At 40.5% G+C, this 23,576-nt stretch overlaps 2 protein-coding genes across 2 annotated transcripts in view; one reads left to right on the top strand and one right to left on the bottom strand.

The window, feature by feature from the left end:
- Nucleotides 1-23,576, bottom strand: part of C8H1orf141 (chromosome 8 C1orf141 homolog) — a 185,593-nt gene that overhangs the window by 132,358 nt on the left and 29,659 nt on the right. Inside the window, exon 2 of the mRNA XM_047788720.1 lies at nt 5,565-5,717. The gene's annotated coding sequence lies outside the window, so the exon portion shown is untranslated. The remainder of the gene's footprint in view (nt 1-5,564; nt 5,718-23,576) is intronic.
- IL23R (interleukin 23 receptor) overlaps nt 1-23,576 on the top strand; it is a 64,207-nt gene that overhangs the window by 27,817 nt on the left and 12,814 nt on the right. The window contains exons 6-7 of the mRNA XM_047788723.1: nt 2,852-2,997; nt 9,315-9,471. Coding sequence (XP_047644679.1) covers nt 2,852-2,997; nt 9,315-9,471 — 303 coding nt within the window. The remainder of the gene's footprint in view (nt 1-2,851; nt 2,998-9,314; nt 9,472-23,576) is intronic.

Genomic DNA, 23,576 nt, shown 5'->3' with positions numbered 1-23,576 from the left:
ATATTCATCTGCGACACTTTTAAGAATGAGGCACTCTTAGTTAGATAAATGAACTGCTGAATGAAACTAAAGACAGAGGACTCTCCTGGGAGCTATTCCCACATAACAGCTACGGGACTGGGCTTTAATTAAGTAAGGGAGGTATGCTGAAAGGCAAGGCTGAGTTAATAGGGCAGTAACACTGTGCCAACGTGACATGGGAGAAGAATGATTAAACTTCTTCTATAGAGAAATGAATTTCAATACAGAAAATGTGGTGCATTCTCGCTGCCGTTTTTCTCCCCACTGAATAATTATAAGTAATTACATATTGTTAGAAAAACATCACACAACTATAATATGGTTCTTTATTTCAATATACGTGGAAACTAAAGATATGGCATCTATGATGGAATCGACGGATTTTGCTTTTGTTTGTTTGTTTCTTTTTTGTCTTTTTGTCTTCAGGGCCACACCTGTGGCATATGGAGGTTCCCAGGCTAGGCCTACACCACAGCCACAGCAATGCTGGATCCGAGCCGCCGCGTCTGCAACCTACACCACAGCTCACAGCAACACTGGATCCTTAACCCACTGAGCAAGGCCAGGGATCGAACCCCGTCCTCATGGATGCTTGTCCGGTTCATGAACCACTGAGCCATGATGGGAACTCCCAACGGTATTTTTTTTTTTAATGTAAGATCTGATAGGAATGTTTGAAACCTAAGCAATAAGAGAAAAGTTCAACATTATGAGCCCTGTGTAACAAATTAATATTTGAGTACATATTACATTGTATAATGTATGCTTATTTGAAAAATATAAGCTCATTCAAACCTAAAGGCTTAGATCTTTATTCCATTGATTTGCTCTGTGCTAAGACTCTATCTTAAATCTGACTTACAGCTCTATCTGATTTCTCATATGATTAAACAGCTGATTTCTCATATGATTAAACAGATTTTTGCTTCCTCCCCAGAATATACCTTTCTGCAAAAGGGTCTCAGAGTTCTTGTGCTGCTATACCAGTGGCAGGCCAAATTCAGAGGTGGGAGAAAAGAGGGGGGTGGGTAACCTATCGCCTGGAGGGTACTCAAATGGTCCCAACTGGTCTCAGAGCCTGAGCGATTCATTCCCCTGACTCCAGAAATCTCTGAATTCTAATTATTATTACAAGAAACTTCAACTAGCAAAAGGAAAAGAGCTATAGAGTTCAGATGCTAAAACTTCAATATGGTAAGCTCTTTCATCAGACTAATTCTGCTGCTACTACTTATGTTGTATGCTAGATTTTGCCTATGGGATTTTATCTTAGAAAAGTGCTACTAGAAGGCAAATCTTCAATTTTTTTAACCTGTGCACATAATTTTAAATTATTAAATAGTCATTGATAATAAAGCAATATTTTTCCTAAAGAATACTTTTTAAACTTAGAATAAACAAAAAGGAAACTAATTCATAGAGAATACTAAGCTGTAATAATGGTCCTTAAAAACATGGATATAGGTTCTTGAGTTGTTAAATGATACATGTAACAAAGTCCTAGGTTTTCATTGTCCTCTCATGCATAGAGGAGACATGGGAAGTGCCAATGCTTTTATTCTATTTGGATGGAACAAACTTACAAGAATTTATACTGTTTTTGAAACACAGGGATTCCAGTTACACCATTATTTCTAGTACAACAAAACTAGTAAGAAAATCAATCAGAACTGTAGTTCCCTTTTGAAAATTGTAATCACAGAACGCGGCAATAATTTGTAAAGTCTTAGAGTTTTGTGAGACTCTGTTCAAGTCATACTTTCAGGTGCAGATTTATTTTAATAGAGAACAAGTTAGCAAGAGATATAAATATTCATGCAACTCTCCCTATGACTCGAGACTAAAAATTTTGTTGTGAAAGGTCTCCAACATCTTATCAAATAAGATTCTCTGAACTAAATTAAAGATGCAGAACATCGTATCTCTCTAAATAGATGCAGGAAAGAAGAGGTATCTTTTTTACACTCTTTTTTTTTTTTTGTCTTTTTGCCATCTCTTGGGCCACTCCTGCGGCATATGGAGGCTCCCGGGCTAGGGGTCGAATCGGAGCTGCAGCTGCCAGCCTATGCCAGAGCCACAGCAACGCAGGATCCGAGCTTCGTCTGCAACCTACACCACAGCTCACGGAAACGCCGGAACCTTGACCCACTGAGCAAGGGCAGGGATCAAACCCGCAACTTCATGGTTCCTAGTCGGATTCGTTAACCACTGCGCCACGACGAGAACTCCACACTCTTTTTGTTAATAAGGCCAGGCTTTAGAATTTCATTAGTTAGGATCATAAGGGTGTGGGAGGTGGGGAAAGATGAGACTGCTAGAGTTCCATTGAAAAGAAATGGAGAACAGGTGGAAAAGAATTTTGCTTAACAACAGCAGTTTTCTCCTACATAACAGATTAGAGAACAAGAAAAATTTCATTAATTGTTAATTAAATCATGAGATTGTTTTTTAGTACCTTGAATTTTAACATACCTAAATACTGATAAAAAATACTGATCTCAGAGTTCTCGTCGTGGCTCCGTGGTTAACGAATCTGACTAGGAACCATGAGGTTGCGGGTTCGATCCCTGGCCTTGCTCAGTGGGTTAAGGATCCGGAGTCGCCATGAGCTGTGGTGTAGGTTGCAGACGTGGCTCAGATCCTGCATTGCTGTGGCTGTAGTGTAGACCGGCGGCTACAGCTCCGATTCGACCCCTAGCCTGGGAACCTCCATATGCCGCGGGTGCAGCCTAGAAAAGGCAAAAAGACAAAAACAAAAAACAAACAAACAAAAAACTGATCTCTCCTTAGGCAAGTTTTAAGCTGCTGGATTTTTGTTTTTGTTTTCTAGTGATACCTTCGGCATCAATTATTTCCAGGGCTGAGGATATAAATACTACAGTGCCCAGGACCGTAATCCACTGGACTAGTCAAACATCAATTGAAAGGGTTTCCTGTGAAATGAGATACAAGGCTACAACAAACCAAACCTGGAAGGTAAGCTAACTTTCCCTATTCTGTAGCATGTAAGTGAGTGAAAGACAAGCCAACCAACAGTCAAGGACCCCAGTGGATGTCTAATGATGTCTTTTACATGGTATCTGACTATTTGTGTAATATTCAAACCACTCTAGTTTTAATAACGATTACCATATGCTTCCAAATAGAGATGGTTCCTGAAACGGTCTCTTGCCTTTTATAAACTGCTGAACAGACAAATGGCCAGCTAAGAGGGATCCATCTATTTAGCTCCTTGCAATTCAGTGTCTCTTGGCGTGAGATTTCCATCAGTGATCATGAATATAAACTATAAGTACTCCAACTACAGGTGTGATAAATTCATTGAGTAATAAAAAAAATTAAAAAAAATATATAAGTACTCTATGCTGAAATTTATCAGGCATCCAGGGAAATAAAAACTGTTTGAAAAGAGCTTCAGATTTATGGGTGTCTCCTTTTAAACAAAAAAAAATGTGCAGTTCAAAATGTAAGATTTGTTACTCATATGGCCTCAGTCTTAGATAAGCAAAAGGTAAAAAAGTGAATGTCTAGGCAAACTAACTGTCCTTAAATACCAATGTATTAGCAAGTATCTCAGGAGAGGCATAGGTACAAGGTTCATTAATAAAAATCACATCACTTGACAGCACCTGTGAACATTATAATAAAAACTCACTAATTTGAACTATAGGAGAACAACACTAGTCTGAAGAAAAAGTTCTCATTTTGGTGTGTTCAAAAAGAAATGCCATTTTTATCAGTTTTAATACAATAAACTGTCATTTAGTCAAAATAATTAAGGAATGGAATTTCTGGCTTTCTTTGAGTCAGAGTTAGGTATCATGTGTGAACTTATGTTTTCAGGGAGTTAAGGAAAATGATGTACATTTATTCTCTGGTGATTTGCATGATTCCAAAGTCTTCATCACTCTGAACATCAGTTTTGTTGTAGAACCACATGATTAAGGAGTGTCAAAAAAATGAGGCTAGGGAGTTCCCGTCGTGGCGCAGTGGTTAACGAATCCGACTAGGAACCATGAGGTTGCGGGTTCGGTCCCTGCCCTTGCTCAGTGGGTTAACGATCCGGCGTTGCCGTGAGCTGTGGTGTAGGTTGCAGATGCGGCTCGGATCCCGCGTTGCTGCGGCTCTGGTGTAGGCCGGTGGCTACAGCTCCGATTCAACCCCTAGCCTGGGAACCTCCATGTGCCGCGGGAGCGGCCCAAGAAATAGCAACAACAGCAACAACAAAAGACAAAAAATAAATAAATAAATAAAAATTTTTTAAAAAATGAGGCTAAAACTATATAGACTGCATGACATACTCTAAAGACTGCTCTTTAAAAATAAATCCCTGATGCCAACTTGTTTGCCCTTGTTCATCTAAATGAGAAACACGATCTTTTATTTGCTTAGATTACACTTAGACACAAGCCCATGTTCTGCAGCATTTGGTCAATAACTGAACGAAGATCTTGCTGGACTCCTTAACTAAATAATTACGGCCTCTGTGTGTGCAACAATGCCACGCTTAAAGCCTGGGACAAACAAGGTAAAAACGAAACAAAATAATCCACGGCCAATCTTTTGCATATGTGGAAGTTAGGCCAATTTGAAAAAACCCAAATGAAATTCTCATGTTAGATTTTGAATTCATGAGTTTTCACTCTAAGAAGACTCTGGGGTAGTGTCATGGTCATAGGATGATACTGAGAATATGAAGTTCCCTTATTTGGTGTAAGTAGGAGGACATAATAAGCTATAAGAATGTTTAGAAAATAGAAAGGAGGAATAGTATTGGTATCTTCGAATAGATTTTCAGAAACTAATTGTTTTCTGGTTGAAACTCTTGTTCTCTGCTCCCCCCTGGTGGTGCTACATATGCTACTGTGAGACAGGTACATTTGAGCTCTCTTTTCAAAATCTTCTCTTTATCAGAAGCAGGCAAAGGAACAAGCTGAAAGAATATTTGTTACCTCATTTAATCTTCATCACAATCTTCTGTGCTAGGTAGTATCAGCTCTATTGTAGAAACGAGGGCACAGTGCTTGACAGAGCTTAAGCCAGGTTCTCCAAACTTACACTGTTAGTAACTAAGTGCCTCTCACAAACTTTTCATCATCTTGGGCACCCCTAAAAATATTTGGAAAGTGAAGGAACTGGTTTGGATCCAAAATCTATATCCTAATCCTTTTACCATAATTCTTCCAGATGTAATTATTCATACAAATGACTCAAGTCTTGTTGGTAACAGCCAGAATGAAGCTTTGTCAATTGCCTCCTTGCAGGGAGACAGAACGTAGGAGTCCAGAAGAAAGAGCCAACACAAAGGACTACTATGGATTTGCTCTCCCACGTCAGCTCTGCTTCCACCAGCTAATTGCTAATTGCCTAGTTCACATAGATAAGTGGCTGGCCCCTAAGTAGAAAGCCTGGTGGCTAAGCACACAAGTTCTAGAGTTCAAAGCCTGGCTCTGCCACTTTTTAGTTGTGCAACCTTGGGCAGGATCCCCAGCTTCTCTGAACCTCATTATTACAACAGAAAGAGGAATAAAATAAGTACCTACCTCATCTGGTTGTGGATGATCAAACGATGTTAGAAGCTAGCCTAGAGCCTGGAATAGAGTTCACGCTCAGTGAATGCTGGCTGTTACTGTTATTCTTCAGCTTAACTTCCCGGAGGGCTATGTAGCAGATGTGGTAGAGCCGAGGGTGCCCACCTGAAAATCAAAATCAGCGCACTGAGGGTGCTTTTCGCTACATTTAGCAAAGTTGCATACACATTACAAGGTATCAGGCCGTCCTTCAGGTGAACCTGCAAGGCTGATGCCATGGGGGAAACATCTACTTGGTTATCTTCACAGACTGTCTTCCCGGTACCTGAAAATTGTATCAAAATTTTGAGCTCGCAACCCTCAGCCGCAATCCTTGTCACTTCTATGCATTCTATCTCAGGAGCATTTGCCATGTTGTGTGTATTGACTTGTTTCCATATGTATTTTCCCACCCTTGATGAGCCCTTGAAAGATGGCTATTCCGAAATCATTTTTGCATTTCCACTGATATTTATAATGCCTAGTTCACATAGATAATATTTTCACACATTAGTTATTTGTAATAGCATCATTTGCCTGTAATGGTTCCAACAGCAGTGATAGGAAAGGTAGGGAAGTTTTGACTATAATTTCAAGTAAATGGATTAATGATAACTCATGTCTCTGAATAAGCTAGATCGGGGAACTGGCTTTTTATTCACGGGCCAAACAGTAAACAATGTAGGCTTTGCAGACCATAAAATCTCTATCCCAGTTACTCAACTCTGCACTTCTAGCATGAATAACCATAGACAATATGTAAATGAATGGGCATTGTTGCTTTCCAGTAAAATTTTATTTTTGAACATTGCAATTTGAATTTTATATCATTTTCATGCATCATGAAACAGTTTTCTTTTGATTTTCTTTCAACCGCATTTAAAAATGTAAAAATCTTTCTGAACTCATGGGCTGCACAAAACTGTGCCTATTTTTTTCCTGGAATAGTTAATAGACCAGCAGGCAGACAGCAAAGGCTCGTATCCTTGGCCTTTGCATTTCAAAAGTGTATAATGCAGAAGACTTGGAAAAAACGTTGGGCAGTTTCCCAATCCCGCCCGCACCTCCACCAAACAGTAGATAAAGACTTCTGAGCAAGAGTTCCTGTTGTGGCGCAGTGGTTAACGAATCCAACTAGGAACCATGAGGTTGCGGGTTCGATCCCTGGCCTTGTTCAGTGGGTTAAGGATCCAGCGTTGCCCTGACCTGTGGTGTAGGTCACAGACACGGCTTGGATCCCAAGTTGCTGTGGCTCTGGTGTAGGCCAGTGGCTACAGCTCCGATTCGACCCTTAGCCTGGGAACCTCCATATGCCACGGGAGCGGCCCAAGAAATGCCAAAAAGACAAAAAACAAACAAACAAACAAAAACCTTCTGAGCAGAGAGAGGGGAAATTGTGGAGAGGAAGGGATGCTAAGGGAAAGGAAGAACACGAGTTGAGACAGTGGTGGTTACTGAGCAGGGCCCCTCACCCTGGGCCATGCTGCAGGTTGGGAGTTAGAGGAAGTCAGGTTATAGAACTTTGAATAGGTCGAGATTCTCTCCTTCACCCAAGGATGCTACCAGAAACTTAGATGTAACCCTAGGAAAAGAGGTACCTCAAAATGATGGCGATTCCATTTGCAGCCCTCCCACCTTCAAATCTGAGGTTCTAAAAAGAAATTAGCTGCTATAAAATAAAGAACGATTTTGGGTTCTTGAGATCAAACCCTCTCCATAGGCACTCAATTAGGTCCAGCTTTCAATGTCCATTTGAGCGTCTCTAAGGAGCATTTTGAGGTACCATCTTGAGCTTGCAAGGCCCTAAGCAGTCACTTGATTTGCCTCTGAGTAGAAATAACTGTTAACAGTTCCAGAACATTCTTTCTGTTTTGGAATTCTGGCTGCACTTTAGGGTATTTCTCTTCTTAGAGGACTTACCTATAAACTTAACAGCAAGAAACACTGGCGAATAACAACTCCCCTCCAAGAGAAGCTAATATGAAGCAGGGTGCATCTGGAAATCAAACTTTGGGCACTAGTAAAACCTCTCTTGAATCCCAGGAGACTCCAGGGGCCTCCAGTCATATTTACAAGAACAAAAAATTCCAGGGGCTGTGGGGAGAGATGTGGCTTATGGAAACGAAATTATATCTTTTAGGGAGCATGATATCCCAAAACAGATATTTTCTTTTTTCTTTTCTTTCTTTTTTTTTGTCTTTTTGCCATTTTTAGGGCCGCTCCTGCGGCATATGGAGATTCCCAGGCTAGGGTCGAATCGGAGCTGTAGCTGCCAGCCTATGCCAGAGCCACAGCAATGCGGGATCCGAGCCGTGTCTGCAACCTACACTACACCTCACGGCAACACCGGATCGTTAACCCACTGAGCAAGGGCAGGGATCGAACCTGCAACCTCATGGTTCCTAGTCGGATTCATTAACCACTGTGCCACGACGAGAACTCCACAAAACAGATATTTTCACATATTGCAAGTTTTAAAGGTCTATGTTAAATCGGGTTTAAAAGAGGAATCTCTAAATGAAGTTGGTACTGTGTGTGTGTGTGTGTGTGTGTGTGTGTGTGTGTGTGTGTGTGTGTGTGTGTTTTAATCTTAATAGTTTTAACTTCCTCTTTCATGCTCTTTCATGGTAACTCTTTTCTCCCAGTTGCCAAATAAATGCTGTCTAGACTCTTTTTTTAAATGTTTACCTTTCAATTGTGCTTTACTTTTCAGTAGATCCATTGATTACAAGATACTAAGATTCTGTGCACATGCCTTGGTTTCTCTGTTTCTCTCTCCCATCTGAATTAGTTTGTCTGGGGGTCATTTTTCATTATATCTTATAGTAGGCTTGGGGCTCCAGAAAAATGATTTTTAATCTTATCCCTCAGTTATTTTCTTACTTGTCCTTCATTGGATTTTCACAGTTCCACATTCTTAAATATTTTGATCACTTTCTCTCATGTGTATGTGTATGCGCAAGTGTGTGTGTATATATGTGTGTATACACATCTATTAGGCCTTACAGACGGTATTGCAAATCTGCAGTAAGGACGCATGTAACAGCCTAGTTTGTGGGTAATTTTTTCTAAAAGCCATCATTAGCAAGTGAAATTGTTTCACCGTGCAGAAAGAATATGCAACTGCAGAGACAGCACCAGGGAGAGAGGGAGATGGGGGAGGGAAGAAGGACTGAATTCAAACAATTGCTGTTCGGTGCTTACCGCCTCTTCCATCCTATTAAAAATCAGCTACTCCAAAATAAAGACTATATTATGTTTTGGACTTTCATGAGAGTTAGAAGCTTTCTCTCCAGCTTTTATCATCAAACACTAAGAAGCAGGTATTTCACTTTTTTAAAGTTGTATCTAGAAGAGTTAACTTATAGTGCTGTGTTAATTGCTGCTGTACAACCAAGTGATTCAGTTATACATATACACACATCCATTCTTTTTCTATATAGAATATCATAGAATATTGGGTAGAGCTCCCTGTGCTACACAGCAGGTCCCCGTTGGCCACTCATTCCGACGCCATAGTGTTAAGGTTAAATGACATGTATTTGATTATTTATGGCCATCTTTTATACAAAGACTCCTAATCCTCTCTGTTTTCCCAGGGTCTAGAAGAGTCCTAGAATATAACAGGTGCTCCATACATTTCTGCTAAATGGAATAATTGTTTTAAAAGCACACTGCCTCATTTCTTTATGATATTTCATCATGGCTATCCATTTATTTTAGATTAAAGAATTTGACGTCAATTTGACCTACATGCAACAGTCAGAATTCTACTTGCAGCCAAACACTAAGTACATATTTCAAGTGAGATGTCAAGAAACAGGTAAAAGGTACTGGCAGCCCTGGAGTTCACCCTTTTTTCATAAAACTCCTGAAACAGGTGAGTGTACTTACATATTTAATCTCTTGGGCTTTTCTTTTGACCTCTGTCTCTCTTCTAAGTATATCTTTTTTTTTTCTCCTTGACTTCTATCATCATTGACCAAACCATTCTAAAGCAGGCAGTAGCATTTAAATGGTCATTTTTGCTTTGATTTCCTTAAGGCTGACTACAATTTATGTAATGGTTCTCAAACACTCCAGGGCATTAAAACCACCTGGGGGTGCTTATTTAGTATGCAAGTTCATTGTCCCAGCTCCCAGAGGGTCTGAGTTCATGGTCAAGAGGTACTAAGGGGAGGCATGGGTGCTGAAAGGCAGCATTTCTCATAAACATCCTGAGCATTGTGAGACACAGAATCGCCCCAGCCCTTGTTTTAAAAAAAACACTATTGAAGTATATGCTACATAAAACTCTTTAAGCCACTCTGATAAAATATATTCTCCTAAAGGAGACACAAATCAAATCATTCAATAAAGACTGATTACCAACTATATGCAAGGCAGTCAAAAAGTGTTAAAACACTTAAACAGGAGATTATTTAATTCTCTTCTCAAACTCTAGCTGAGGTTACTGTTTATTTTCCTGTTCTTAATATTCTCAGTTTGATTTTCTAGTCATGTGCATGCCGTTCAATAAAATCTTAGCCACATAGACTTTAACTGTAAGTAAATAATAAAATGAACTTATTGTAATTGTCATAATACTCCATAGTGGCCCCATTATCCTGAAGCTGCCTCCCTACTATAGGTAACTTATAAACTAGATTTAAAATTTTCTTTTCAGAACAGAAGGAGTTAATTGTAATCACAGCATTGTTGATATCATCCTCACTATAATATGACGTCTTGGTATGGTGTTTATTTTCAAAGCAGTTTGACATACACTATAAATATTGATGGCCACCAAATAAGTAGAGCCAAGAGCCAAGACTAGCTAAAAAGTTCTTTTGGCGCCCCCTACTGCCAAAATCTTAGAAACACATTATTAAGGGAATCATTTACAATATTAGTTATCAGTTTTCTTTGTTTAAAGTAAGGGTTTTTTTTTAAGTTTTGTTTGTTTTTGTTTTTGTTTTAGGGATGCACCCAGGACATATGGAGTTTCCCAGGACTGGGGTCCAATTGGAGTTACAACTTCCCGCCTACACTACAGCCACAGCAGGGCCACGGCTGCAATCTACACCACAGCTCCCGGCAATGCCGGATCCTTAACCCACTGAGGGAGGCCAGGAATTGAACCTGCATCCTCATGGATCTTAGTTGGGTTTGTTAACCACTGAGCCAGGACAGGCACTCCAAAAAAATGTTTTTATTATAGTTGACTTACAAGTAAGTTTTTAATTTAAGGTATTCTGTCTTAAGTTGATATTGCTAAAATCCTTAGGACTTTAGATGCCATTTTAGAATAGTCAGAATTTAAGGAGTTCCTGTCGTAGCACAGCAGAAAGGAATCCAACTAGGAACCATGAGGTTGCAGGTTAGATCTCTGGCCTTGCTCAGTGGCTAAGGATCCAGTGTTGCCGTTAGCTGTGGTGTAGGCTGCAGACACGGCTTGGATCTGGCATGGCTGTGGTGTAGGCTGGGCAGCTGCAGCTCTGATTAGACCCTCTAGACCGGGAAACTCCATATGCCGTGGGTGCAGCCCTAAAAAGACAAAAAAAAAGGGGGGGGGAGTTCCCATCATGGCTTTGGCAGAAACAAATCCGACTAGGAACCATGAGGTTGCAGGTTCAATCCCTGGCCTCACTTAGTGGGTTAAGGATCTGGTGTTGCAGTGAGCTGGTGAGCTCTGGCATAATAGGCCAGCAGCTCTAACTCCAATTAGACCCCTAGCCTGGGAGTCTCCATATGCCGTGGGTGCGGCCCTCAAATGACAAAAAAAAAGTCAGAATTTAGCTGATAATCCAATTATTTTTAATGAAATCTAGAATTGTTTGTTAAGATTATTCAAATTGATAACTAACATTGACTTACCACTGACAGTATATACGCCTGTTTGACCTTACATTAGCCATATTTGGAAGTATAATTGGCATAATTTTATAAACGAAGAATCTGCAGCATGACTTGCTTTCTGGCTAGTGGGTACATAGCAGCTAAATCAGAACACAAGTTGTTTTTTCACCACCAGCCCTCGGCAATCCCATCAATTTCTTTCTTTAACCAATTACAGTTGACCCTTTAACAACATGGGTTTAAACTGTATCTACATATACACAGATTTTTTTTTTTTCAATAAATACTACAGTACAGCCAATCAGTGGTTGGTTGAATCCACGGGTGTAGAACAGAACCAGGACGCAGCAGAACTGACTCTACAGAAGATCAACTATAAATTATACGGAGATTTTTGGCTGTGTGAAGAGTTAGCGCCCCTGACCCCTGTGTTGTTTAGGGGTCAACTGTACATCAAAGTGAAGGAACAGCTTCCTAAAAGAGCCTGCAAGTTAAGTACAGAGTACAGTTAGCTTTCCATATTCTTAGGTTCCACATCCTCAGATTCAACCAACCACGGAGAGAAAATATTTGGCCAAAAAATTCCAGACAATTCCAAAAGCAAAACTTGAATTTGCCTCACACTGGCCACTATTTCCACAGCCTTTACAATGTATTTACAATGATTTACATATCATTTACAGTGTACTGGGCATTATAAGTAATCTAGGGAGGATTAATGTATTCAAAAGGATGTGCCTAGGCTATGGGCAAAGACTATGCCATTTTACATAAGAGACTTGAGCTTCCAGATTTGGGTATCTGCACAGAGTCCTGGAACTACTTCCCTACAGATACCAAGGGATGACTGCATCCAGCCACAAATGTTTTCCTTTGAAAGTAAACCACGCATAAGCCACACACAGAAGGACTAGGAGCATCACAGCTACCCTGCAACAGTTCCAAATATAAAATCTTTGTTTCCTAAGGGAAAAAATCATTTAACAGGCAAAAATGCCCATTAAAATTAAACTATCCTTGAAAACTTGCATCAATCCGTATTTAACATGTTCACAAAGAGGAAGCACAAGCCATTCTTTGGTACAAATTTCTTTCCAAGACACATTAAAACAGAAACAGGGAGGGAGTTTCCATCGTGGTGCAGTGAAAACGAATCCCACTAGTATCCATGAGGATGCCGGTTCAATCCCTGCCCTCGCTCACTCAGTGGGTCAGGGATCTGGCGTTGCCCTGAGCTGTGGTGTAAGTTGCAGATGTGGCTCAGATCTGGTGCTGCTGTGGCTGTGGTGCAGGCCAGTAATTGTAGCTCCCATTGACCCCTAGCCTGGGAACTTCCATATGCCATGGGTGTGGTTCTAAAAAATCAAAATAGATAAATAAATACATAAAACAGCAAAAAAAAAAAAAGAAGAAAAAAAAGAAAGGAAAAGAAACAGAGAGTGTGTGTTAGGGAAAGTGTTAATAAATCTTTTCAAAAATTTATCTCTTTTTTTCTGATTGTAAAAGCAGTGAAAATCTATCATAATATGCAACTTAGAAATGTGTTGTTTACATTTTAATGCATTTAATACTATTTTTTTCCTATATACATATATTTTAAATGGTTGGTACTGCAGTGTATATACTGTTTTATATCCTGATATTCTTACTCGATCTGCTTTGTTGGATTTAAAAACCTGTTTAATGAATGCACAGCAATCCAGTTTATGGATATGGTATAATTCAATCATTTCTCTATTTAAAAGATATCTAGGCTATTATATTTTTTCCATTATCAGTAAACTTCTTTGAACAGCTTTGTATATAAACTCTCCTTATGTCTTTAGGTCTTACTGGATCAAGAGTTAAGCACATTTTAAGATGCTTGATGCAAGTTGCCAAGTTGCTTTTCAGTATATCTTGAATATCAGTTGCTTTTTTAAAAGGCATCCATAAAAAGACAGCCATTCATTTAAGCCATTCAGGAAATATTCATTTGGCCTCTACCATGCACCAAGCACTTGGTAGGTACCTGCAGAACCTCAGTGCGCAAAGCAGACAAAGGTCCCTTAATTGTAGAGAAGACAGTCAATACAAAAGTATAATAAAAAGGATATAGCCTTATAAATAAAGATATAAATGAAAGCAGTAAGAATCAACTTTACGACTGAACTTTCAAATGTTTCATAACCAAAAAATTAAAAAGATATAGTTTCTGTAGTACTTTAGTTAACCAATTATTTGATAATGGGGGGTTTTGCCAAATTTTCCCAGTAATTAGAGGTTTATTTATTTATGAAGAAATATGGGGAGTTCCCGTCGTGGCGCAGTGGTTAACGAATCTGACTAGGAACCATGAGGTTGCGGGTTCGGTCCCCGCCCTTGCTCAGTGGGTTAACGATCCGGCGTTGCCGTGAGCTGTGGTGAAGGTTGCAGACGCAGCTTGGATCCCATGTTGCTGTGGCTCTGGCGTAGGCTGGTGGCTACAGCTCCGATTAGACCCCTAGCCTGGGAACCTCCATATGCCGCGGGAGCGGCCCAAGAAATGGCAAAAAGACAAAAAAAAAAAAAAAAAAAAGAAATATGGCCCAGGCAATAAGGCTCCCTCCATGCAGGAATTGTCTGGTTTTGTTCTCTAAAATCCTTACATGTGTATCACTAAATTGATTCATCCTAAAGTTGATTGATCCTAAAACAAGGTGTGGTCAAAATTATGCCCAGATGTTCCCGAGGACAAATCATGATGTAGGTATAGCTTGTCCTGCAGGGCCTCAGCGTTCTTCTGCAGCACTTTCCCTCTGGATAGGGCCTTTCCTTGGCCTTTAAAATCCTGGTCTCCAAAAGAAACCCATTCAACTCAATTATAATAAGGGTTTTTTGTTTTGTTTTGTTTTGTTTTGTCTTTTTGCCATGTGGTGTAAGTGTAGCACCATAAGGAAATTCTTAGTGTTTTTTTCCAGCTGATTCTGGTTTAGAAAAATGTCTAGAAAGCAGTGTTTCTCACAGTGGAGTTGCTGTGGCTCTGGTGTAGGCCAGTGGCTATAGCTCCGCTTTGACCCCTAGCCTGGGAACCTCCATATGCTGCGGGAGTGGCCCAAGAAATGGCAAAAAACTAAAAATAAAAAATAAAATAAAACTTAGGAATTGCTTATTTCTGGAATTTCCCATTTAACATTTTTGGACACAGGTGACCAGGGTAACTGAAGCCAAGGAAAGTGAAGCCACAGATAAGGGGACACTACCATACTCAAAAAGAAAAATGTAAAAATCAACCTCAGAATATACTATCAGGCTTTAGCAAACACATAGGAGGAGATTTTCTGGATTAGAGACTCACATTTTTCTATGCGTGCATAATAACAAGAAGTAAATGAGAGACTGAATCCTGCCTGGGTGACTTGAGGATAAAAAATAACATAGCTAACATTGGATGCTTATTACGTGTTGGGCACTCTGGCAAGGAATTTCCTCATCACTGCAGCCCTATACCACTATTATCCCAATTGTGCAGATGAAGAAGATGAGGCCCAGGAAAGTTATACAGTTTGCTGAATACTATAAAGCTGGTAAATGGTAGAGCCAGGGCATAGCTCAAGCTGTAGGACTCCAGTGCTCACATTATAGCTCTGCTGGTCCCCTTCCTAAGAGACCTAGGAGGGTCTCTTGCCAGCCTCACCTGAGCCACCTAACCAAATTCTCCTCTACGTATTAGCTAATAATGAAACTATGTCAACAGAGTTTCTTTTTAATATAATGTTTGTTATGAAATGCAAATATGTGAGAGAAGAGGCAGCCATAAGATGCTATCAACTAGTTCTACGTTGCATGAATACAAGATGTGAAAGCAGGTTTGGGTTAAAGAATGAAGTCAGGAGTTCCCGTCGTGGCGCAGTGGTTAACGAATCGGACTAGGAACCATGAGGTTGCGGGTTCGGTCCCTGCCCTTGCTCAGTGGGTTAACAATCCGGTGTTGCCGTGAGCTGTGGTGTAGGTTGCAGACACGGCTCGGATCCCGAGTTGCTGTGGCTGTGACGTAGCCCAGTGGCTACAGCTCCGATTCGACCCCTAGCCTGGGAACCTCCATATGCCGCGGGAGCGGCCCAAGAAATAGCAACAACAACAACAAAAAGACAAAAAAAAAAAAAAAAAGAATGAAGTCATATGACTCCAGGAACCTTGGGGTAGGATAGGACAGTCTGTGATGAGGACAAAATATAGGTGGAAAAAGTGGCCTTGCCCAAGACAAAGCACCACAAGGAAATTCTTAGTGTTTTTTTCCAGCTGATTCTGGTTTAGAAAAATGTCTAGAAAGCAGTGTTTCTCAGAGTGGGGTCTGTGGACCATGTGCATTAGCTTGGGTGCTAGTTTAAAATGCAGATCGCTGAGCCTCTAGCCAAGTGATACTTCTGCAGCAAAGTGTAAAAACCACTTCTCAGCGGTTGGACACACCCTTTAAGAAGGAGAAGTGTCAGGAAGGCTGATGTAGGGTGTGGGCAGGAAATGGGCACAAAAATGGGGAAAAGTGAGTGCCCAAGCCATTGCTTTAGTGACAGCAGCTTTAGGAGGCAGAAAGGATGGGTACATCAGAATCTCAGGCTATTCTCTCTAGTATTATTTGGTTCTCTCTTCTTTTTTTTTTTTTTGTATTTTGTCCTTTTTCAGGGCCACACCAGCGGCATATGGAGGTTCCCAGGCTAGGGGTCTAATCAGAGCTGTAGCCACTGGCCTACGCCAGACCCACAACAACGCCAGATCCGAGCCATGTCTGCAACCCACACCACAGCTCAAGGCAACACCAGATCCTTAACCCACTGAGCGAGGCCAGGGATCAAACCTGCAACCTCATGGTTCCTAGTCGGATTTGTTAACCACTGCACTGCGACGGGAACTCCTGAATTTTCTAATTATTCTTACCACTGCTGATGTAAAAAATGTGAGAAGAGGGCTTCTAGGCAGGAGTGTTTTTCAAATCTGCACTGTAATACAGATCCCTTTGTAATGAAGAAAAGGTACAGGCTCTGTATTACCTTTAAAGACAAGTCAGAGGCCTAAGGGAAGGGCAATCACATTTCAAAATGACTAACTTGCTTGAACTACATTGCAGTAGAAAAGTTTCCCAGAGAAAGCATATTATTATTTTTTTTTTTGACAATTCTCCAGAGGAAGGCAAGTAAAGGCAAGAGATTAAACCACATTGTACTTTGTTCCCACAAAATACTACTGCATTACCAGTGACTCAAAGAGTCGCATTAATTTTTCAGGACTTGTAGTAGCTAAAAAAGAAAAAACAAATGTTAAATCAATGGAACCAAATAAACATGATATTAAATATATATATATATATATATATATATGAAGGGGGCCAGAATGTACTTTGCAAAAACTGTTATTTGTAAATAGAGATTTCTGATTCATTCACATTGAGATGGACTATGAATTTGTAGATTTGTGATTACTAAACTAGGTTCAACAGAGACACAGTGTTCCCTGAAATACTAATCATTTTAGACCTTTCATTTGGATTTATTTAATCTTCTTCAGGTCTTATTCCTAATAAACCCCAAAGGTTCTGCAGAATGAAAAACAATTCGGAAGTTTCACAATCTCTTTGAGGTTTGCAATCCAGTAATAGAGAATAAAGATTATACTTTTCCGTGAGGAAGAAATAATCTATATTAGTGTCCTATTGCTTCTGTAACAAGTTAGTGTACATTTGGCGATTTAAAACAATACAAATGGGAGTTCCCATCATGGCGCAGCAGAAACGAATCCGACTAGGAACCATGAGGTTGCAGGTTCGATCCCTGGCTTCACTCAGTGGGTTAAAGGATCCAGCGTAGCCATGAGCTGTGGTATAGGTCACAGATGTGGCTTGGCTCTGGCATTGCTGTGGCTCTGGCGTAAGCCGGCAGCTGCAGCTCTGATTAGACCCCTAGCCTGGGAACCTCCATATGCGTGGGTGTGGCCCTAAAAATACAAAAAACAAAACAAACAAAAAAAAACCTTTGAAAAATAAAAATGAATAAAAAATAAAACAATACAAATGTATTATCTAGTGTTTCCAGAGACGAGAATTCCAAAATAAGTATCACCAGGCAAAAATCAAGGCATCAGCAGGACTATACTCCTTCTGATGTCTTTTTCAGATTCTAGTAGCTGCCTGTATTTCTTGTCTTGCTGCCCCATCGTCCATCTTCAAAGCCAGAAGCATAGCATCTTCCAACCTCTTTCTCTGACTCTGCTCCTCCTGCCTCCTTCTTATAAAGACCCTTGGCAAGCCCTGTAATTTAGGATAATCTCCGCATCTCAAATACCTTTTGCCAGATAAGGTCATCTATCTACAAATTCCAGGATTTTAGGGCATGGGCATCTTTGTGGGGTCACTGTTTGTCCTACCATGTCCCTTTATCCATCCACACACTACCAGCAATTGCAATTTTTCCTAGTCATTGTGATTGGATGCAAACAAAAGAAATCAAATCTGGTTCTCTTAAGCAGAAAGGGGATTATCGGAAAGATAGCTGCAAAGTAGTATAACAGCTGGTGACATGATCACCAGCAGGGTCTAAGAGCCTGTGGAGCAGAACCACAGCCAAAATCGCAGGCTAGGAAGATTCAGGTGAGGCCTCTGTAGCTGGCACTGTGGTCACTGCCACTGCCCACTCTGTGCCCTGGACACTCCACTGGTGCTATTAGCAGACTGTGGATATAGCTGCTACACCCATATTGAATTCTAAGTGATTTCCTGGAGCCGTGTGTCCTGTGGGGAGGGGAGCATCTGATGATCGAGGCTTAGGTCATCTGCTTGTAGCTACTTGCTGGCTCTGGGGAGAGAGAGTCTCTGCTCCACTGAGGTTACCACACTGGGAAGCCCTACCTGCCTCTGACCTACTCTGGGATGCCCGGGAAGAGAAGTTAGTCCTGGTGCTGGGCAACTGAAAAAATGGTAAGCGTACACCAGACTATTCAGATTCAGGAACAGGTACATGCCTGGCTCGATAGCAAGGATGCACGCTTGAAGACTCCCAAACCACTGGGAAAAACTTGAAAGCTGCTCATTCTTGCGCAGAGTTTTGCTGCACTTAGATATCAGACCCTCCCATCTGTATGGTTCATGTCACTTAGGAAAACATCTAGGTGGCTGCTGCTTTTCACCTTTTCCTTCTCTTTAATAGTATTATCACTATGCACGTATTTCTTACCTTCTTCTCCCTCCATGTACCAAGTACTTACAGCCTAGGAATATAAACAAGAAGATAATCCCTTGAATATGTCTAGGCATGCCCTCCCATCCTTAATACACAAAGAGGACATGGTAACTCATGAGATGATTTCATCGTTTGACTTGTTTTTCAAGGTGTGGTATTGAGTTTGTTTTGATGTGTCGTTTTCTCTGCCCTGGGCTTCTGGTGCCTATTTGATAGGTCTGGCCACTGTCTTTTGCTTTGCCATCTGACATGGACTAGGGTCAGATCTTCACACTTGGCCTAATAATGCTTAATTCCAATCACAGAGCTAAACTGGCTTAGGAAGACAGCACATAAATGCTGTGAAACAGCAGAGATTATTAGAAGAAGGAGAATAGAAAGAAAGAAATCAGAAGAAGATGCTTATGTTATAAGAAAAACAGGAGGAGGAGGAGTTCCCTGATGGCTTAGCTTGTTACGGATCTGGCATTGTCATTGCTGTGGCTCTGGTCACTACTGTGGCGCTGGTTTGATGCCTGGCCCAGGAATTTCTGCAAGCTACAGGCACAGCCAGAAAGAAAGCGAGAAAGATAAACAGGACAGGAAAAAACCCTTCACTATCTTGAAAAACACACCCTTTGTCTCCTTTAATATGGCTCCTCTTTATTGAATATGTACAAACTTCTGAAAGAAAGGTCTAGAAAGTTCCCTATGTCAGCTGTGGTGGAACCTCTATGACACAGGTTAGTGGTTAGCGTGGCTTTGACACCAAGACTAGCTAGGGTAAAAATAAACAAAGGAACCTTATAAATGTCCATACCAGTAATTCCACTTACAGAAACCCAGCCTCAGGAAGCAAGCAGAGCTATGGAAAAGGGACATATGTACAATGACATTTATTTAAAAGCTAATTATAAAAGAATTTGGAAACAATCTAAAAGTCCAGTAATAGCTGCAGTAATGCTTATTAAGCTTTTAATTTGTATAAGGTATGGTGCATTGTATGAACTAACTCATCAAACCTCATGCATGTAGTGCTGCTAATATCCAATTTTACAAATGAGTCACAGAGCAATTTGCCAGGGCCATGCAACTCCAGGTGGTGGAGCTGGGACTTGAACTGAGTTGCACCTGAGTCCAACGCTGGTGTTTGAAACCACCAGGCTATGCCATTTTTTCAATGGGGGGGGTGATTGAATAAGTATAATACAAACATGATGAAATATTAAATAGCCATAAGTATGATGACTTTGAACAATTTTTAATAAAATTTTAAAACGTGGATGACATAATATGGCATTAAAAGAACCACACACAACATTCAGTAAATGATCTCTACTAGGGTACAGATATATACAAAAGACTGTCAACAACAAACAAACATTGTTTCTAGTTTGTGAACAAATACAAAATTGTATTTTCTTTTTTCATACTCTTCTATACTTTTCAAGCATCCTACAGTTAGCATGTATTGCTTGCATAATCAAGGAAAATAGTTGCTTTTCAGAAGAAAATAACTCTGCGCTGGAAGATCCAAGAGTTGGTGATCAGTGAATTAGCCCAACCATAGTCAACTGCAGTAATTCCAGAGCCCTGCAGGGCCAGGCAACTCTGACACACTGTGGCCAGCGAGCAGGGAGCCCTGGCAAAGTCTCAGGAGGGGAGCACTGCTTGCAGGGCTGAGCTAGCTGCCCCATCTGGAGCCATCCTGCTGCACAAGTGAGATTATTAACTAAAAGGGCCAGAGACCAGCATAAATTACATGTCTGAACTAGACAGGAATTTTCACTCTTAGACCTCCACCTAGGTGACTTTAGACAAGTGATTTATCTTTCTTATACCTTTGTTTCCTCATCCATAAAATGACGGCAATAGTATTATCTACCTGATTGGGTTGTGGTGGGGATTAAAAGAAAGCAAGTATGTAAAACCTAGCACATTATCTGAAACATAATTAGTATGCAATAAATCACCACTTACGAATAACAAGGGGGAGTTCCCTTCGTGGCACAGTGGTTAACGAATCTGACTAGGAACCACGAGGCTGCGAGTTCGGTCCCTGCCCTTGCTCAGTGGGTTAATGATCCGGCGTTGCCGTGAGCTGTGGTGTAGGTTGCAGACGCGGCTTGGATCCCGCATTGCTGTGGCTCTGGTGTAGCTCCGATTGGACCCCTAGCCTGGGAACCTCCATATGCCGTGGGAGCGGCCGAAGAAATAGCAAAAAGACAAAAAAAAAAAAAAAGAATAACAAGGGGTTCCCACTGTGGCTCAGCAGAAATGAATCTGACTAGTATCTATGAGGACACAGGTCTGATCCCTGGCCTCACTCAGTGGGTGAAGGATCTGGTGTTGCCTTGAGCGGTGGTGTAGGCCAACAGTTACAGCTCCAATTAGACCCTTAGCCTTGGAACCGCCATATGCCGTGAGTGCAGCCCTAAAAAAATGAAAACGAACCAAAAAAAAAAAAATAACAGAACTTTATCCCACAATAGACGTACAGGGAAATGCTGAGGCTGATTTGACATTATCCCTAAGGAACAGATGGAATCCATTATGGCTAAAATTAATTCCTTTTGAGCTGATCTGATTAAATTAAGCTGGTATTTGGGGGGCCAAAGAATGTAGTTATGCTATGCTTCTAGTTTTGTCCAGGAATAAGGAACTACATTTTTTTTGTTTGAAAGCACTCTAAATTCCCTGTAAACACACTGTCTTCTGGAACTCTAGTGCCCAATGTCAGTGTGTATGTTAGATAAAAATTCTTACCAAATTAAAGAAGATTTGGGGTTTCTTAAAATACTCAAATATGTGCTTTGAGAGTAACAGACATAATTTAATATTCTGCTTCAGGGAAAGAACTGTCTCTTTATGGACATAATACCACAGACCTTAAATAAATAACAAAAATATGCTAGAGATTTTTTTCTAGCATTTTCAGGCATTTTTTCCAGCATTTTTTTCTAGCATTTCGATGGTCAGAGTTGACATAAGCAATGTTTTCAGTCATAGCAAGTGGGTTAAGGGGATGAGATTAGCAATTTTTCCTCCCTCTCCCTTTTATTTTTCTTGTCAAAATTATTTTCTCCTGGTTTTTTTTCCCTGACTGCTTTTATAATGAAAAATAGTATGATTTAAGAAGGAATGACCTAGCCACTTGGTGGCAGTATGCTGTGAGGAATATAGCCTATAGGGCTTCACACTTAAAAAATTTGATCATTGAATTTTTCCTCTGACAATTTCGTTTATAATTGTCTTACTTCAGATATCTAATTCTTTGTGAAATTACTTTCTCATAATTAAGAATCTCCTTTTGATGACTTTAATGTAATCTAAATTTAAATGAATACACCTGGATGAGGTGACACTGATCGCAAAAGTCTCTAAAGGAAGACTGTTTATTCTCTATTAGAGCTAATAAAGCCCTAGTCAGATATAAAATTATTTTTATGTGATACAAATTAATAACTGAAGTTTCCTGGCCAAATAACCACCTGTAGTTTAGACAACAGAATTATATCAACCTTTATTAAAAGTCAACAGCACTATATATTATTTTTAATATATACAAATGCTAATGGGGGGCATGGCTGTAATTTTGGAAGTTTACCTAAATTCATTACATACAAAAAGGCTCGTAGAAGGCACTACAAATGGTAGGCCAAAAAAAAAATAGTAATTTTAATATAATAAAAGTGAAAACAATAATAATCCAGCAATATATGCAATAAACCCAGGATTTTGCCAAATTGAAAGTTGTGTAACATTTGACTGTAATATTTTTCTTAAAATTTTAAAGTCATGTTTTTGTAGACTCCTGCTGGGGCTCCTTGAGAGTGCACATTAGCTTACAAAACACTCATTTAGATGAATAAACCTGGCCCTCGGCCACTGAGACATAACCATGCTCCCTCAAGGTTTGGTGGAAACACACAGGCCAAAAAAGAGACTCAGTGAGGAGCCAGCAAGCATTCCTGATTTGTCACAATTCACAGTAAAACCTTTCCCTCTTGCTGTGAGAGAAGCAAGAATAAAAACACAGGAAAGAACTTTGGGCTTTTCTGATGTTTTCATCTCCTAAAATCCCCTATCCATTGTTCTTAGAAAAATATTCTTCAATTGAGCCTGTGCCTGCACCCACATCAGCCCTCTTAAAACATTTCCAAAGACCCAGAGGAAGCTTTATGTCAGAACTCCTGTGATATTTTTCTCAAAGAGAGTTGCCCAGGTCACACAGCTCGTGATACAAGCCTGTGACATCTCCATAGCAGTTAAGGATGCTTTAAGGTGTGATTTCTCCCTGAGCCCCCAAATCATTCTTTTAAATGAAGAATTTGAACCCTGAAAGCAGAATGACTGAATAAATAAGGCTTGGGGCCCTTTGGGGGCACTGAGAGCTTAGAACCATTTTCAGGAATGTCTTCTGTTACCTGGGAGAATTGTGTCCTTGAAGTCACCTCTGGCAGCTTTGAATTACCAGGAGGGAGGAGGTGGGTAAGGAAGCTCCAGGACTCTCTTGAGGTCAGACGGAAAATGAGTTAACTGCCAAGGTGGCTTGCCGCACCCTGGTGAGATGCTTTCATTTGCAGTATCCAAACGGCCCTCACGAGTAGGCAGGGCTGGCCAGCATCCTGGCCAGCAGAAAAGCAGAGAGAAGTCACTGATGGCCTTCTATGCTTGTGTTATAACATCAAATTGTCTGATAATCAAAACTAAGCTTCTTATATGGAGCCAAGATGGTGCTGACATCGTCTGTGCAAAGGCAGATGTGATCTTGGAGGCTCTTAAGGAAACCCAAACTTTATTGCATCATCTACTGGAATGAATCAAGTAGAAACCAGGTGTGTGTGTATGTGTGTCTGTGTGTGTGTGTCTGTGTGTGTGTGTGTGTGTGTGGTTTTTCCTGGTTCAGAGAATGAAATAAACTCCTCAGTATTTGCTGCCTAGAAGTCTCATGACATTATTGGACACATCTTAAAGTTTT

Source organism: Phacochoerus africanus, chromosome 8, assembly GCF_016906955.1.
Source record: "Phacochoerus africanus isolate WHEZ1 chromosome 8, ROS_Pafr_v1, whole genome shotgun sequence".
Classification (NCBI taxonomy): domain Eukaryota; kingdom Metazoa; phylum Chordata; class Mammalia; order Artiodactyla; family Suidae; genus Phacochoerus; species Phacochoerus africanus.
This window is presented reverse-complemented; position numbering and strand designations above follow the sequence as displayed.